The sequence below is a fragment of the Zingiber officinale genome, chromosome 6B, assembly GCF_018446385.1.
Source record: "Zingiber officinale cultivar Zhangliang chromosome 6B, Zo_v1.1, whole genome shotgun sequence".
NCBI classification, from domain to species: domain Eukaryota; kingdom Viridiplantae; phylum Streptophyta; class Magnoliopsida; order Zingiberales; family Zingiberaceae; genus Zingiber; species Zingiber officinale.
The window spans coordinates 114,633,368-114,649,226 of record NC_055996.1 but is presented as its reverse complement, the minus strand read 5'-3'; the positions used below and the strand labels follow the sequence as shown (position 1 = coordinate 114,649,226).

At 38.9% G+C, this 15,859-nt stretch overlaps 1 protein-coding gene and 1 long non-coding RNA gene across 2 annotated transcripts; one reads left to right on the top strand and one right to left on the bottom strand.

The window, feature by feature from the left end:
* The first annotated feature begins 4,386 nt into the window (after window positions 1-4,386).
* On the top strand, window positions 4,387-6,390 carry LOC121989040 (3-ketoacyl-CoA synthase 6-like). Its single transcript, XM_042542846.1, has 2 exons — window positions 4,387-5,403; window positions 5,466-6,390. The coding sequence occupies exons 1-2, from the start codon at window positions 4,480-4,482 to the stop codon at window positions 6,237-6,239; spliced, it is 1,698 nt and encodes a 565-aa protein (XP_042398780.1). The 5' UTR covers window positions 4,387-4,479; the 3' UTR covers window positions 6,240-6,390.
* Window positions 6,391-7,613: 1,223 nt separating this feature from the next.
* LOC121989074 lies at window positions 7,614-11,031 on the bottom strand. Its single transcript, XR_006114158.1, has 4 exons — window positions 10,496-11,031; window positions 10,260-10,364; window positions 10,082-10,175; window positions 7,614-9,860 (listed from the first exon to the last, which is right to left on the bottom strand). It is a non-coding gene; the product is annotated as an uncharacterized LOC121989074 (long non-coding RNA).
* Between the last annotated feature and the right edge of the window lie 4,828 nt (window positions 11,032-15,859).

Here is a 15,859-nt window from a genome sequence, read left to right as displayed (position 1 = left end):
TTCATGATGTGATGTTCGGTTCTGGTCTGTTCCTCTTGGTAATCAATTTCTGTCCCTTTTAATTTATTATTACAAGGCGACCGCTAATACATTTTACTTTTAAAATTATCCTATTTTCGACTTGTCATAGTAATTACTATTATACTATAAATATTTAAATTTTAATCAACACAAATAAACTGTGTTATTTGTGTTATCAGGACAGATATCTGGGCGTCCATACCTATATATATAAAGGCTATATTGTATTATTTCTAATTCTATTTACTTATTTTTACCACTTTTGGAAGTTGCGAACCAAGATTTTCTCTCTTTGATAATCACTGCACGACGTTTTCTTCTTCACTGAAAGATAAACTCATCGACGGTGTTTCCACTAGATTTTTTCATCGAACAAGAAAGCTGAGGGCCTAAGATAATTTTCTTCTCCGAATTAAATTTCTTCTTCGGCCTCACGTGCCAGGTTGTTTGGCGGGCCGAGATTTATCTATGTTTATTACGTTTCATTCTATTTGTTATTTTCCACAAATATAAAATAAATTGTGTTTTTTATTTTCTCTCTCGGTACTCCGACCTCCATGAATGACCTCCATGAATTTTTCTTTAAGGTACACACCAAAGTTTTATATATATATATATATATATATATATATATTATAAACATAGTTTTGTAATCAATCCCACTAGAACAATAACTTTTTTTAAAATCTTAGGTTAAGTCATTATCTCTATTTTGTTTTGTCTAATTATCTTCAAACAAATGTGTTTTCATTTTCCTATAACTATAATTTTGTCTATTGTGGTGGTGGATAGATATTTCTCTTTCTCTAATATACACTATCATTTTTTACTATATATTTATGACTTTTTCTTTTATATATATATATATATATATATATTATAAACATAGTTTTGTAATCAATCCCACTAGAACAATAACTTTTTTTAAAATCTTAGGTTAAGTCATTATCTCTATTTTGTTTTGTCTAATTATCTTCAAACAAATGTGTTTTCATTTTCCTATAACTATAATTTTGTCTATTGGTGGTGGATAGATGTTTCTATTTCTCTAATATACACTATCATTTTTTCTATATATTTATGACTTTTTCTTTCCTAGACATCCATTTAGAATTTTTACTTTTTTTTTTTTTTTTGAGATCTTTAACAAGCTTAAATTTCGCAAACAAACAAGATTCACAAATTTCAATTTTATTAGTTTATGCCAATATAACAAGTTTGACCGCCCATGTAATAATCTTGATCAAAATTACTATATAGACATTGATTTTATTATTTTTCATATTCATATAAAGGGTCCTCTTTTCCCTTTTTTTTTTTTTTTTACATAAGATCCTTCAAAATCTAGGATCGACCCTGTTTAGGAGTATGCAGGGTAAGACTACACATAATATTATTTCTCTCTATATATATACATCATATAATAGAAGAGCACCCATGAATGTGAAGACTAAGGGTGTGCAGATTAAATTTAAAATATAGAGAAATGATATCCCACACACTCTTATCCTGTTGATACCTTGCACACCTGTTCAGTGCACACTCCTGGGTGATCCTCACATGTCCGAGCGCTCGAGAACCCTCCCGGACATCTCGATTCTTAAAAGTAAATCAGGATACCCGAAAGTGCTCCCGTACCTCGGACATGTGAGGATCACCCAGGAGTGTGCATCGAATGGATGTGCAAGATAAAATCCCTCTCTATATATATGAAAGGGGAGTCCATGGCAAGGGTGTGCAGACTAAAATTTCTAATATAGATAAATAATATCATGCACATCCTTATCCGGCACACTCATGGTTTGGGTATCCGAGAGTACTTCCGGGCGCATATATATATAATAAATTGATACCTTACAAATTCGTTCGGTGCACACTCTTGGATGACCCTCACATGTCCGAGGTCCTGGGAACCCTCATGAGTCCCGATTTTCAAAAGTGAATCGGGATGACCGAAAGTGCTCCCGGGCCTCGGACATGTGAGGATCATCCAAGAGTGTGCACCGAACGAGTGTGTAGGATAAACCCCCTCTCTTTATATATGAAAATATTAGTCTGTACATTCTTACTATGTACACTTCTGAGCGCTCCTTACAGGTTCAAGCACCCGGATGCCCGCTTGGGCATCTCGATTCTCAAAAAATAAATCAAGATATTTGAAAGTACTCCTGAGTATTTAAACATATGAGAATCACCTAGAAGTGTACATAACCCTTTTAATGTTATATTTCAGTACTTTAAATCTAATCAATATTAATAATATTGTGTGATAACAATTATGATTCTTAATTCTCATAATATAAGTACTTTATCTTTAATAATATTGTATTGATGATTAATATCATCATATTAGTAGTTATGAATGATAATTATTATAATATAGAGATAAATACTAAATAATATTATATTTAATTATTACAATTGTATAATTACAGCTATAGAATTATAGTTGTTACAATTATATAACATCTACAAAATTATAACAAATTATATTAAAGACGTGAATCCATAACTACCCCAACAACATCAAAAATAAACATAGTTTTCAGAAAATAAATGATGCAAATATCTTTGTATGTATATATATATATATATATATATATATCATAAATAGAAAAAAAAAAATATCTACTTTACTATTCCAATAAAAAAATGTCATTTTTGAATGATAGTACATGTGAGTATGAATTGTAAAAAAAAAAATATATTTTTTTAAAAAATTAAGTGTATATATTTATTACTAATGTATAATGTATATGACATAAATTGATAACTTACATGACGTGAAGCAGTAGCACGGTAGAAATATAAATCGGGCCATATCCGACTTAGTTCCACAGGAGCTAAATTATTGGTACGGGGCCTAGCAAATGTGGCTTGGCATCATTTGCTAGGCCATACAGGCAATTCCAAGCTCGGCATGGGTCCAAAGTCAGGTGAAGTCGCAATATGTAAAAATATAAAACTAAATGCTCCTTTTTGTCTGCAATGATTGTGATAGTGATTGCATTTTGAATTTGGATTCTAATTTCATGGGTTTGGAGCGAAGTCAATGACTCTGTTTTCTATAATTTCATGGGTTTGGAGCGAAGTCAATGACTCTGTTTTCTGTACTTCTTTAGGGTCTTAATGACGATCATAACACCGTCTCTAAACAAGTACGGCGAAGACTTATTATTATTAGGGTAATGTTAAATGATTAAAATCTGACCAATTAAAATTTGGATATTGCTAAATGATCAGAATCTGGCCAGCTAGAATATATATATGCATGTATATGTATGGATATTTTAGTAATTTTATATGGTCATATTAATTATATGCATGTACATGCATGCATTTTAATTGGGAGATAGAGATTTCTAACTGGCCATATTCTAGCCAGCAAGATTTACTCTTAAAATTTATGCATGCATGTATATATAAGGACATTTTAGTAATATTATATGTATATATTAATTAAATGCATGTATATGCATGCATTGTAATTGGAAGATAGAGAGTCAGATTCTGGCTAACAAGATTTAATCTTATTATTATTATTATTACAATAAATTTTGTTGACCAGAATCTGGTCAGCTAAAAATTTTTATCTCTCAATCATAATGCATGTAATTAATATATGCATATGATATTACTAAATTATCCATGCATACACATACATGTATATATTCTGGGTGGTCAGATTTTGATCATTTAATATTACCCATTATTATTATTATTATAATAGGTGTGTGATACTGATTAGTTATTCGGCTAACTTTTCTTTTTTATTTATATCATCCTACAAAATTTTCTCATTAAAAAATATTTAGACAGTAGTTCTAACCTGTTAAAATAAACTCTTTCCTATTTTTTTTAATTATTATTAAGGATATTTAAATAATATCATATTTTATAAATTAACTATATTATTTTCTATCTATTTTTATATTTAATTTTTAACAATAATGTCTCTATATTAATGATTAATTATATTTTTAAAATAACATATATATTGATCAAAGACTCATTTTCTAACTGTCAGATTCTCATCATTCAAATTTACCAAAAATGTTTTACCGCACCGTAAGTTACCTTGGCTTCGACCAACTCTTTACTGCATAACGAGGTATTGGAGGGTGAGGCAAGTTTGGTCGGGCATCCATCCAATTGAATTAATTAATCAAAATAGAAGGCTCAAGGCCGAGAAAAGCAAAAAAGGATTCGCTGCTTTTTCAACCACAAAAGGAAACTGAATTTACTCTGCCTTATCTCAGGTTTCTGTTCCGTCTGCTGTCACTCACTGCTCACCAACAAACCACAAACGGTGTACAGTCTCTTCCACGGGCGATAAAGCAGCGAAGTAGCACGATCCGATGCGTTGGTCGGTTTCGCTCGATGTGAATCCCAACCCCCAACTCCCTACTCCCCCCTGCGAACTTTGTGACCGATCAATAAATGAAGTGATGCCAATCGATGGATGCAGCTACCCTTGGCCTGGTTGCTCCACTGCTCAGGTGGCCCTCGGCATTTATGCTCTGCTTCTTCCCAACCAACGCCATTAATATTGCTGCGGTCAGCGTCGCGTCCATCGTGACCTCTTTAAATCCTCGCCAGCGATCCCGACCCCGTCGCACGCCCAGTCTAAATTGCACTTGCAGCAGCAGCAGGCAGGCAGGCAGAATGCCGACGGCGCCGTTGCCGCAGTTCTCCAGCTCCGTCAAGCTCAAGTACGTCAAACTCGGCTATCAGTACCTGGTGAACAACTTCTTGTCGCTTTTACTGTTGCCGGTGATGGCCGCTGTATCGTTGGAGCTGGTCCACCGGGGACCCGGGGAGATGGTGGAGCTATGGGAGTCCCTCCGCGTCGACCTCATCCACGTCCTGTGCTACCTCTTCGCGATCGTGTTCGTGTCCACCGTGTACTTCATGTCGCGCCCTCGGCCGGTGTACCTGGTGGACTACGCCTGCTTCAAGCCGCCGGCGACGTGCCGCGTGCCCTTCTCGACGTTCATGGAGCACGCGCGGCTGATCTACCCGAACGAGAAGAGCGTGCGGTTCCAAATGCGGATCCTGGAGCGGTCGGGGCTGGGCGAGGAGACGTGCCTGCCGCCGGCCAACCACTACCTCCCGCCCAAGCCCACCATGGAGGCATCGCGCGACGAGGCCCAGCTGGTCATCTTCTCCGCCATCGACGACCTGGTCCGGAAGACGGGCCTAAAGCCCAAGGACATCGACATCCTTATCGTCAACTGCAGCCTCTTCTCGCCCACGCCTTCTCTTTCCGCCATGATCATCAACAAGTACAAGCTCCGCAGCAACATCCGGAGCTTTAACCTCTCCGGAATGGGCTGCAGCGCCGGCCTCATATCCATCGACCTCGCCCGCGACCTCTTACAGGTCCGTTGCTTATTGATTGTGGTACTTAAACAAATTAGTTAATTAATATGATAGAATTGCAGGCACACCCAAGCTCAAAGGCTCTGGTCATCTCCACCGAGATCATCACGCCCAACTTCTACCCTGGCAACGAACGGGCGATGCTGCTTCCCAACTGCCTGTTCCGCATGGGCGCCGCCGCGATCCTACTGTCAAACCGACGCCGCGACGCACGACGAGCCAAGTACCGGCTGGTGCACGTGCTGCGCACGCACAAGGGCGCCGAAGACCGCGCGTACCGGTGCGTGTACCAGGAGGAGGACTCCGAGGGTAACTCCGGCATCAACCTCTCCAAGGATTTGATGTCCATCGCCGGCGACGCCCTGAAGTCCAACATCACCACCCTCGGCCCGCTGGTGCTGCCCATGTCGGAGCAGCTCCTCTTCTTCCTGACGCTGGTGGTGAGGAAGGTGATCAACCCCAAGTGGAAGCCCTACATCCCGGACTTCAAGCAGGCGTTCGAGCACTTCTGCATCCACGCCGGCGGGAGGGCGGTGATCGACGAGCTGCAGAAGAACTTGGACCTGTCGGCGGAGCACGTGGAGGCGTCCCGGATGACGCTGCACCGGTTCGGGAACACCTCCAGCAGCTCGCTGTGGTACGAGCTCAACTACATCGAGTCCAAGGGGAGGATGCGGCGCGGCGACCGCCTGTGGCAGATAGCCTTCGGCAGCGGATTCAAGTGCAACAGCGCGGTGTGGAAGTGCATGCGCACCGTGAAGACGCCGGTAGACGGGCCCTGGGCTAACTGCATCCACCGTTACCCTGTCCACATCCCCGAGGTGGTCAAGCTCTGATCCCATTAGCGGCGCCGTCACCATCAACATGTACTACTTAATAAAACGCAACTGAAACCACCCTGTCCAGTATCCACAATCGCTTACAAACAACAGCAATATTGTCGTCTACCTGGATGCTATACAAGTTCTGATAGCATTCATTTTAAAATATCTTATTAGTTTTTCTTATTAAGTATGCATATTTTCATTTTATTATATTAGGTATTTTATTTATCACTTCACAGGTGCTTTTGACTTTATTTTGCACGATGCCTACCTGAAGCCACTTTATGGAAATTAGCAGTGTTCTTATTCCAATCTGTCAGCCACTTGGCCTATGATCTTTGCATCCAAAGGATTTTCCTCCTGCAATTCTTTTTCACCAAGTAACTAAAGCATTGAAGGCCTGAAGGGCGTCAATGTGCTATGATATCGTGCGACCTGCTGTCCTTGATCAGACTCGTCACCTTAGTCAGTGCTCTTGATGTGACCTGCAATCCTTATCATGATCAGATTCGTCAGCCAGACTTGTTGCACAGTGCGAACATCCCAAACTTTGTTATATCATTGAAAATTTGAAATGACTCTTTCGTAATTCTTATAAATATTAGGATTTTATTTATAAAAGTGCACCTTTAAACCCATCCACTAATTCTTTTTTCATCCCATCTTAACCCAAACTCCTTTCCCTCACGCAATCCTCGTCGTCATACGCCTTCAACGTCAACGCCGCCACCGCAGCATGTTGTTGTCGCTACTACCACCACAATCCACCATGTTCATCTCACTCTCCTATTAGAATATTCATGCTTGTTGGAACTCTTCTTACACTCCTTTATTATCATATCTATATCATGTTAAAAATAAAAATCTCTATATATCACTCTATTATTAAAAAAAATCTCTCAACAATTCTTCATTCCTTCTTACTTTTCATAGACTCTATATTTTATCACAAATTATTATTATATACTATTTTATTATTTTTTAAAAAATAAACTAAAAACAAATAGTTGAGAGAGCTCCCCCACTATGAGAGAGAGATCCTTCCCTTGAGCCACCTTAGCAATGAGAGTTCTCAAAGAATTTTCATTGTGAATGCTTTTATGCTTGAATTTGTCTAACTGGAGATGGATGACGATGCAAAGAGAAGAGAACCGACAGCTCCAATCTTAATGACGTGGATTGGCTAAGCCCAGAACAGATCAATTGGGATGGACTTAATATAATAAAATTTATATAACCTAATTTACTAAGTGACAGAAAATAAGATGTTTGATATCATAAACCTGAGTTTTAAGGTATTTATAATGATTAGAGTCCATTGAGAGTTCTTTCGTTATCATATCTATATCACATCAAAAGTTAAAAACTTCACATCCCTCTTCACTATAAAAAAATCTCTCAATAATTTTTTCATAATCCCACACTTTTCATTATATATATTTATTATCTCTCTTTCATATTTAAATAATATAAAAAAAAGTTGAAAAAACAACATCGCAATCACAAAGTCGCTTCTTCGATTAAAGGGAAAAATCTCCCTCCACTATGAATGTAGGTTTTTCCTTTACTGTTGTTAGCTCATAATGGGAGCTCTGAATGATGTTATCAGAAGACATGCCTGAAAGTAAGTGTTGCAATTTAATTCCTATTTATCAAAATCAATTATAAAAATTAAATTAATTTATATAATTTAAAGAAATAAATTGTGTTATAAATGGGCGTACATAAAAAAAAAAATCAAGGAAATCAAATAATCAATCAACCCTCAGTAGCACAGTGGAAAATCAAATCAATCAGTAACATAGTTGTTAATGATGGGGATTCATGGACCAATCAACAACATAGTGATTCAGGATGGGGATTCATGGGGTCAAACCTGAGCTAGCAAGATTGCATCCTTTCCGTGCATCAATTTCACGATCAAACGGAGCAAGATAATCCGATTAAGCAACTCAAAATATAAAATCCATCTCACTAGAAGAACCGCAATCATCGGAGCATGTAGCCAACAAATGCAAATTTCAAAATAAAAAACAAAAATCACTTTTCCCAAATCCCAAATTGAAAAAAGGTAAATCTAAACCAAGAAAACCTCGCACAAACTAAGCAACCGCGCAAAACAAACTCGCACAAACCTAAGGCTGCTGCAGAGCAGCTGTCGATGCTTTGGTCCCGCGCAACCAACTTGCACAAAACCAAGGCAGTGGTCGCGGCAGCGGTTGTACGAGTTGGTCGCGCGCACGGCGAAAGCATCGGTCACGACTCGACGGCGACCTTGGTTTTATGTGAGTTGGTAGTGCGTGCGGCCGCGACTTGATCGCGCCGGCGGACACGGCAGGTGCCGCGGGAGACGGGAGGCGATCTCAATCGCCATCAGGCTGCGGACGACTGAGAAGAGAAGGAAAAAAAGATATAAGGGTTTACCTGAGATTGGAGATTCGTGTCCGACATCGCTTTCCTTGGAGAGAAATAAGCAAAAAGAGAAAAGATATACACGTCCATCTCCTCGGAGAGAAGATATACAAAAACTAGAAAAGAGAAGAATACGTGAATGAATTAATCCGTCCTTTCAAAGACAATTTTTTTTTTTTGACTAGATTTTGGGCTGGGCTATATCCCAGGATAGTCCTAGTGTAAACCCGTCTCTGGGCTAAGCAACACCAAGAATACAACACCCTCATTCAAAAAGAAAAAGGTTGGAGAAATGGAGTTTCAAATGGTTGAATACGAGGGAGTTGCTACCATAGCACCGAGATATTGGAGTCAGACATGAACAAATATGGGTTTTTACGTTGAGGTGAAATTTTTATTGCTTATCTCACTACATTTATCCTGTGCATGATTTAATTTATGAAAATTGATGGTATGAAAATAGAATTCATTATACTCTTAACCTTGCCTCGCTTGATTTTTCCTATCACGTTGCTCACCTTTGTTTACATTAGTTTATTTTGTTAGTGCAGTTGATACTAATAATTAAATTTTGATTTTGATAAATAATACATAGTTAAAATTAAATTTTGTCCGATCTGATACTTTTACCAAGTGTACAGGAATTAGAGGTGTAAATGAGCCAAGCCGCTCATGAGCTATTCGAAGCTCGATTCTATAAAAGCTCGTTTGAGCTCGTTTAATGAAGCTCGTTAAGATAAACAAACCAAGCTTAAGCTTCAGAATATTCGGCTCGTTATCTCGTGAACATATTCGTTAAGCTCATAAATCAATTTTTAAATAAAAAAAATAATAGTTTTGATATTGAATTTATAGATTTTACACTCTACTTATGAAAAACATAGACAAATATATTAAATTTATTTATTAGAATTAAATTTACCTAATATCTAATGTCTGACATCTTATATCTGGTATCTGATACCTAGTAATATAGTATCTGCTAAATATCATCGATAGCAACAAGAAACTGTATAGAAACAGATACGAGTAGCTCAAAGATTGAGTGGAAGTATCAAGCGTAGGAAAAATAAGAGTGGAGTCAAGATAAACATAGTAGTTATCTGAACATATAGCTCATGCACTAAGATCAATGTGCTAAAGAGATACAAGAAGTACCCGCCTTAAATGTAGATCGTGCCAAATGATCTCACATCGAGACGCTAATCTCGGATCAAAGTCCTGCAAATCACATGATATACAGTTTAGCTAATTACATGCGCAACATCTAGCTAACACAAAATCCAATCCTAATTCGATTAGGTAACCATGTTTAATTCTACCTAATAATCTAAATTCATTTAGATGATAGGTTCATTCTTAATCCACCGATAAACTCCTTAATTCCCATCAATCATCACTAATCAAATCCCATGCAGAACTAGAATCAAATCTCAACATACCTTACTCTAAATTTGGCAACAAGATGTCATTGAAAGTGGCTCACAACCAACAACAACGATCCTCTACTGTTTGCTAACTCTTTCCCTTGCAAACCTAACCACCCAAACAATAAATCCTTTTAATTAACCTTGTATACCAAATCAAGACGGAATTCAAAACCTTTTAAATTAAACTTACCCAAATTCCGCTCATCTCCGACAATAACGGTAAGCAACAAAAGCCAGCATCTAGGGTTTACAGCTCTTACTCACAGCAAGGCAAACCGCTGTTCACTGTTGAGACCTGGGCAGGTAGCTAGTGGCATTAGAGAATTAGGGCACAGTTTGGAAATCATAGGAAGGTTAGGAACACCATAATAGCAATCAACACTAATCGTCGATCAATGATGCACGGATTGGAGTCAAACCCCTTACCACAGTGTCGACATCCACTATGTGAAACTGCTCGCTGTCCTCGGCCGGAGACGAAAGCGAAGGGGGAAACGTCAGCGTCTACGTTGAGGTGGGAGAAGGACCTCGGGTGGATCGGGAGCAGAGAGGGCTCACTACATCTATGGCTAACAGCATCACCTCCATCAACGACGAAGGATGCAGTGTCGTCGATGATCTAGCACGGATGGTCATCGGCGGTGTTCGGTGGAGACGTAGAGAAGAGGGAGAGAGCGATGGATTGGGTGGAGTGTGAGGCGCCGACAAATCTAGGGCATGGCGACGAGATTAGGGGAAAGGAAGAAGATGCTCTCAAGGTGGCTGTGGCATTAGAGCTTCACCGGCGACCACAACGGGTGGCTCGGCGTCGACGGTGGCAGCATCCCACGGCAAAGAGGGGCGTCGTCTGCTCCGATCGCGTGAGAAGAAGAGGTGAAGGAGAGGGTCGGGAGCAGAGGAGAAGAAATGAGATTCGGGTAGGGGTAAAGGGGTTCGGCGAGATGGGAATGAACGCATAGGATTTGGGCATTTTCATACTTAGGTTTCAATTAATTAAATCCTAAGTTGCTTCCTCAATCAACTCCCATTAAAGGGGTGTTCCAAATAGACTTTCTCCAGGAACAACAATTTTATCCCCTCAAAATATATCATATGAGCTCCAATTAAATACCAGAAAAATTCTAAAAACTCTTGAAAAATCCAATAAGATTATTTATTAGATAAACTTATTATTTAATTATTATTTGGGCACCGTATTTTACATTCTCCCCCACTAATAAAAATTTGGTCCCCAAATTTACTGCTCAACTCAGGGATCCTCATCTAAGGAAAACAACTAATAACATACTCATAAACTAGTCCATTCAAATATCACAGTCAATCTTCAACCGTAAAAGATGACTCTGTGGGTTATGAGCTCACCAAGCTCCGCTACACTACTACCTAGCCAACCATGAGTAAATCACCTACCTCCGAACTCCATAATGCACTATCAGTAGATCTTCCAACATCTGTATACAGTGCTCAAACTATCCATCAGTCTGAGGGTGAAAACCACTACTACAACAAAACTCTATACTCATGATATTACAAACTCTCAGGTACGTGAGTTAAATCACGGATCTTGATCTGATACAATACTCAGTAATATACCATAAAGTCTGGTAATCTCTGTACAGTATATCGCTGCTAAGCGATCCAAAGGGTCCGCTCTATGGATCGGTAGAGAGTGAACAAAGCTAATCATCAAATAAACTATATACCATTATATCATTCTCTTATTCTCATTCTAGCATCCGAATCTACTAGAACAATCCTGCTAGACATTGATATTCAGTCTCCACTTGCTGACATACTAGACATCAAGCTACAACTCCGCGATGTCCTCCTCCATGTCGCTACACCTATCGGAACACTACAAGACTCTATACATCGGGTGTCCCCCGAATGTATCACAAATCCAACTCGAGGTGTTTCCTGCAGTAACATCTCCCAGATAAGAAATGACTCAGTAGCACACATAATCTCTCACAGAAATAAAGAATCTCATATAACTGGTGTCACCACATTTCCAACGTGAAAATGATGACTGCTAATCCCAAATCATGAGTTGGATAATTTTTCTCATGATCTTTTAGCTATCATGAAAAATATGGTCTACACAATCGTGCTGCTTCATAACTGCACCTAACTCCCAGCACAATACTTCTGTGTAAAGTATAAATCCGTCTACACAAGAAGGTGAAACTGAGATAGTGCAGTTATCAACTTTTCATTTCAATTCATGCAACTAGATTCAAAAGCATATGTCCAGGAAAATTCCACTCTTCCTGGGTAGTCAAGTCAACGACATAACAATGCTGGAGAAACCCTCAACCAATCTCCGGTAATATCCAGTCAGACCAAGGTAGCTATAAATCTCTTGTACAGATTTCAACTACTCCCAACTGGTAACAGTTTTTATCTTCTATGGATCCACTGATATACCCCTGCTAAAGACAATATATCCCAAACGATCCACAGAAGACAATCGAAATGCGCACAACCGCACTCCGCATAAAGATGTTCCCGTCGAAACATCTCCGGAACTATGCGAAGAGGGTGTTCATGATCCACCTCAGATCAGGAATATAGCACATTGTCGTCAATGAAGACAGCATCACTGATCCAAATACCCTATGAACAAAGTTCATTGAATCCATGAAAACATCTAGGGCACTGTAAGCCTAAATGACAATATCATGGACTCATAATGTCCATACAACAAGCACACTCAAACATAAGATCACTAGTAACGAGTCTATAATCTGATCATCAACTAATAACATTTCACCACACCTGATCTAGTAATGCCCATCAATCTCAAATCATCCACAACGTCAATTAAACTTGATAGTCCCCTGAATAATGACAAAGAAGAAGGTAAACATCCATCCTTCAACACCCACTGGTAATAAGCTTAGATATATCCGTCATGGTTCAACATTGCACGTCTATGTCATACCACTACAGAGACTATATCATTTGTAGAAGTTTATTACCATATATATCTTTAGTGAGACGGACTAGTCATGTACTCACCAGCCTAATTTCCCACTGATCCACCCTCAACATGGGCTACAATTAATATGTAGAAATTTATCAACATTCTACCAAAAGTGTATCACAACTGAAATCCAAGGGTGCCCCTTGATTCCCTGATCGATGACCAACAACTCTCCAAATGGTAGAGATACGGTCAATCCATGTGATATGAGTATACCAAACTCTAATCATCTTATTCGAAAATATCCAGAAAATATGTCGAATCTCATTCCTTTCAAACACCCACAAATCCACCGTAAGGGAATGATGATCTAGAATCCAAATGTCACTTAATCTTCTGACTAAAAGTCTACCCATCAAGAGAGTATCTCCACACTCTCATAGGAATACCGTAAATGTCTGACAAATGTCGATAGAAATATCGAACATCCTGATCTAACATATAGACTTCAAGACCTTTAGTAAATAATTGTGTGTTCAAGGTCTTACGCTACTTACAGAGACAATGTTAGCTGAGATGACTAAACATTATCTTGTAACCCATCATACTACGATTGCTCCACCTGAGGTTCAATAACCTTTAGTGACGAGCAATGGACACAAAGGTAGAGGAGCACCATTAACAAATAACTAACCGACATAATTGTCAATCGTCACTCTACTCCTCGAAGATTATCATATGATGTTTCCACTCGATAATGGTGGGACTACGTAGGTGTTAAGCAACTAACACCACATACTCTACATCACTACAGATCATATATCAATATGTATCATCGAGGATATCTACCAATATCCAATCGGTCCATGAGTTAGGACATCCCAAGGAACAATGCTAGACGAGTCAACTGATCATCACCCTATAAACCATTATACCATGATTCCTCCTTTTCCGATTCAAGAACTCTTGACAAGATAAACCGAAGGAGGTAGAGAAATACTATCTCCCTAGAGCATTTCAGAATCATCGACAAGAGATGCTCTGCCCTATAAATCGTCTTCTGCATCTTCCTTTACGTGGTGTTTGGTCATGTAAAGGATACGCAGCTAACAATATTTGTTCCGCATCAGTACAAGTCATGTATTTGAATATACTCACCAATTGATACACCTATATAATGAATGTATCACGTAGATGTTAAGCATCTAGCTCTACACTTTTCCACATCAGTGGGGGCATCTATCCGAATGTACCCTCTAGGACATCCTACCAGGTACATACAGTCCATGGTCAAAGTCCCTATAAAATAGGATGCATCGATCCTCTACAGACTAATCAACCCAACAATAGTATGCGACCAATTCAGTCCATTCCATGTCTGTACAAATCATGAACTCAAATGTGCCTTTTAGGTTATCTAACCGAACACAAATAACTCAAAGGTCAGAATCTACATGAAATGGAGTAAGTAGGTTTCCTACTGACTGAACTGCTGACCGAACTAATCACATAAGAATGGATCAGTCCTCTACTGCCCAAGTCAACAAAGGTAAATCAAACCTCTACAGACTAAAGCAATTAGGATAAATCAATCATCTACTAACCAAACCAACAGAGTAAATCAACCCTACTAAGCAAGTCGACAAGGGTACATCAGTTCTCTACTAACCGAAGCAATAAGAGTAACTTGGTCCTCTACTGACCAAACTGCCAAACATAAATTGATCCTCTGCTAACCGAACCAACACGAGTATTCGATACTCAACTGACAAGCCAACATGATATTTAGCAGATATTATCCACTACCAACCTAGTGATAACAGAAGCTACTAATACTGATGATATGGTAAAAGAACTCCCATGAGATTGTAATATTTGATCTCTAGTAGGGTCAACCGTGATCAGTGATTGACCCAACACAAGTAATGTATGCTACAAAACAACTAGACAGGTACTAACAAAAGAGTATTAATACAGGACATAACTATCAGAACAACCATGCATGTACTAACAAAAATGTAAGATAATGATATGCAAACATACCTCCTATAGCTTGGAGATTCCTGTCGCTGCCTGGTCCTAAAACCCGAAAAGTCACATCGAGAAACCAAATCACGAAAAAAAAATAAAATACAGAAAATAGGCCTCATAAAACCTGTGGCTCTGATACCAATAAATTGTCACGCCCCCAAAGGAGTCCCTACCGAAAAATTTTGGCAACATCTCCCCTGTACCGGTGACAATCTGAGGCATACATACATACAAGAATACATCAGCCACATACGGCTGGAATATATTTACACAACCACGCAGTTATATAATCAGCCCGCTCGGCTGGAACAGAAATAAACACAACCACGCAGTTATATAAATATATTAATCAACCCACACGGCTGTACTAAAAACCAACACAGCAGAAATCACAAACAACGATCACAAAACACAAAGCAACTAACTGCGAGTCCGCTCGGCTTGACACAATAATATCAAACCAAATACAAGATACACAAACACAGGAACAAGAAACAAAATCAAAACATAAACACAAATAATGTACGGTATACAAAAACCATAATATAGTCCTCGAATGTGACATGGGACTGGCGTACAGGAACTCCAGGCGACTCCATAAATCCTTTACCTGCTACCTGGCAAAATTACCAATATACGGGGTGGTGAGTATAAAGACTCAGCGGGTAATAGACAGATAGTGCATGAGTATAGTAAAGAACTAGAGATACACAAAGGTATACAGTCTCGTAGGTAACAATAGCAGATACTACAGTAATAACCTAATAAGTGTCCATACCTGAAGCCATATCCTAGGCTAGTAGTAGAAGGTAAGGTATAACAAAGACCTGCTA

Coding starts and splice junctions, on each gene's coding strand:
- LOC121989040 (XM_042542846.1), top strand. CDS start 4,480: ATGGATGCAGCTACCCTTGGCCTGGTTGCTCCACTGCTCAGGTGGCCC. Junction 5,404..5,465: donor TCGCCCGCGACCTCTTACAG/GTCCGTTGCTTA, acceptor ATAGAATTGCAG/GCACACCCAAGCTCAAAGGC.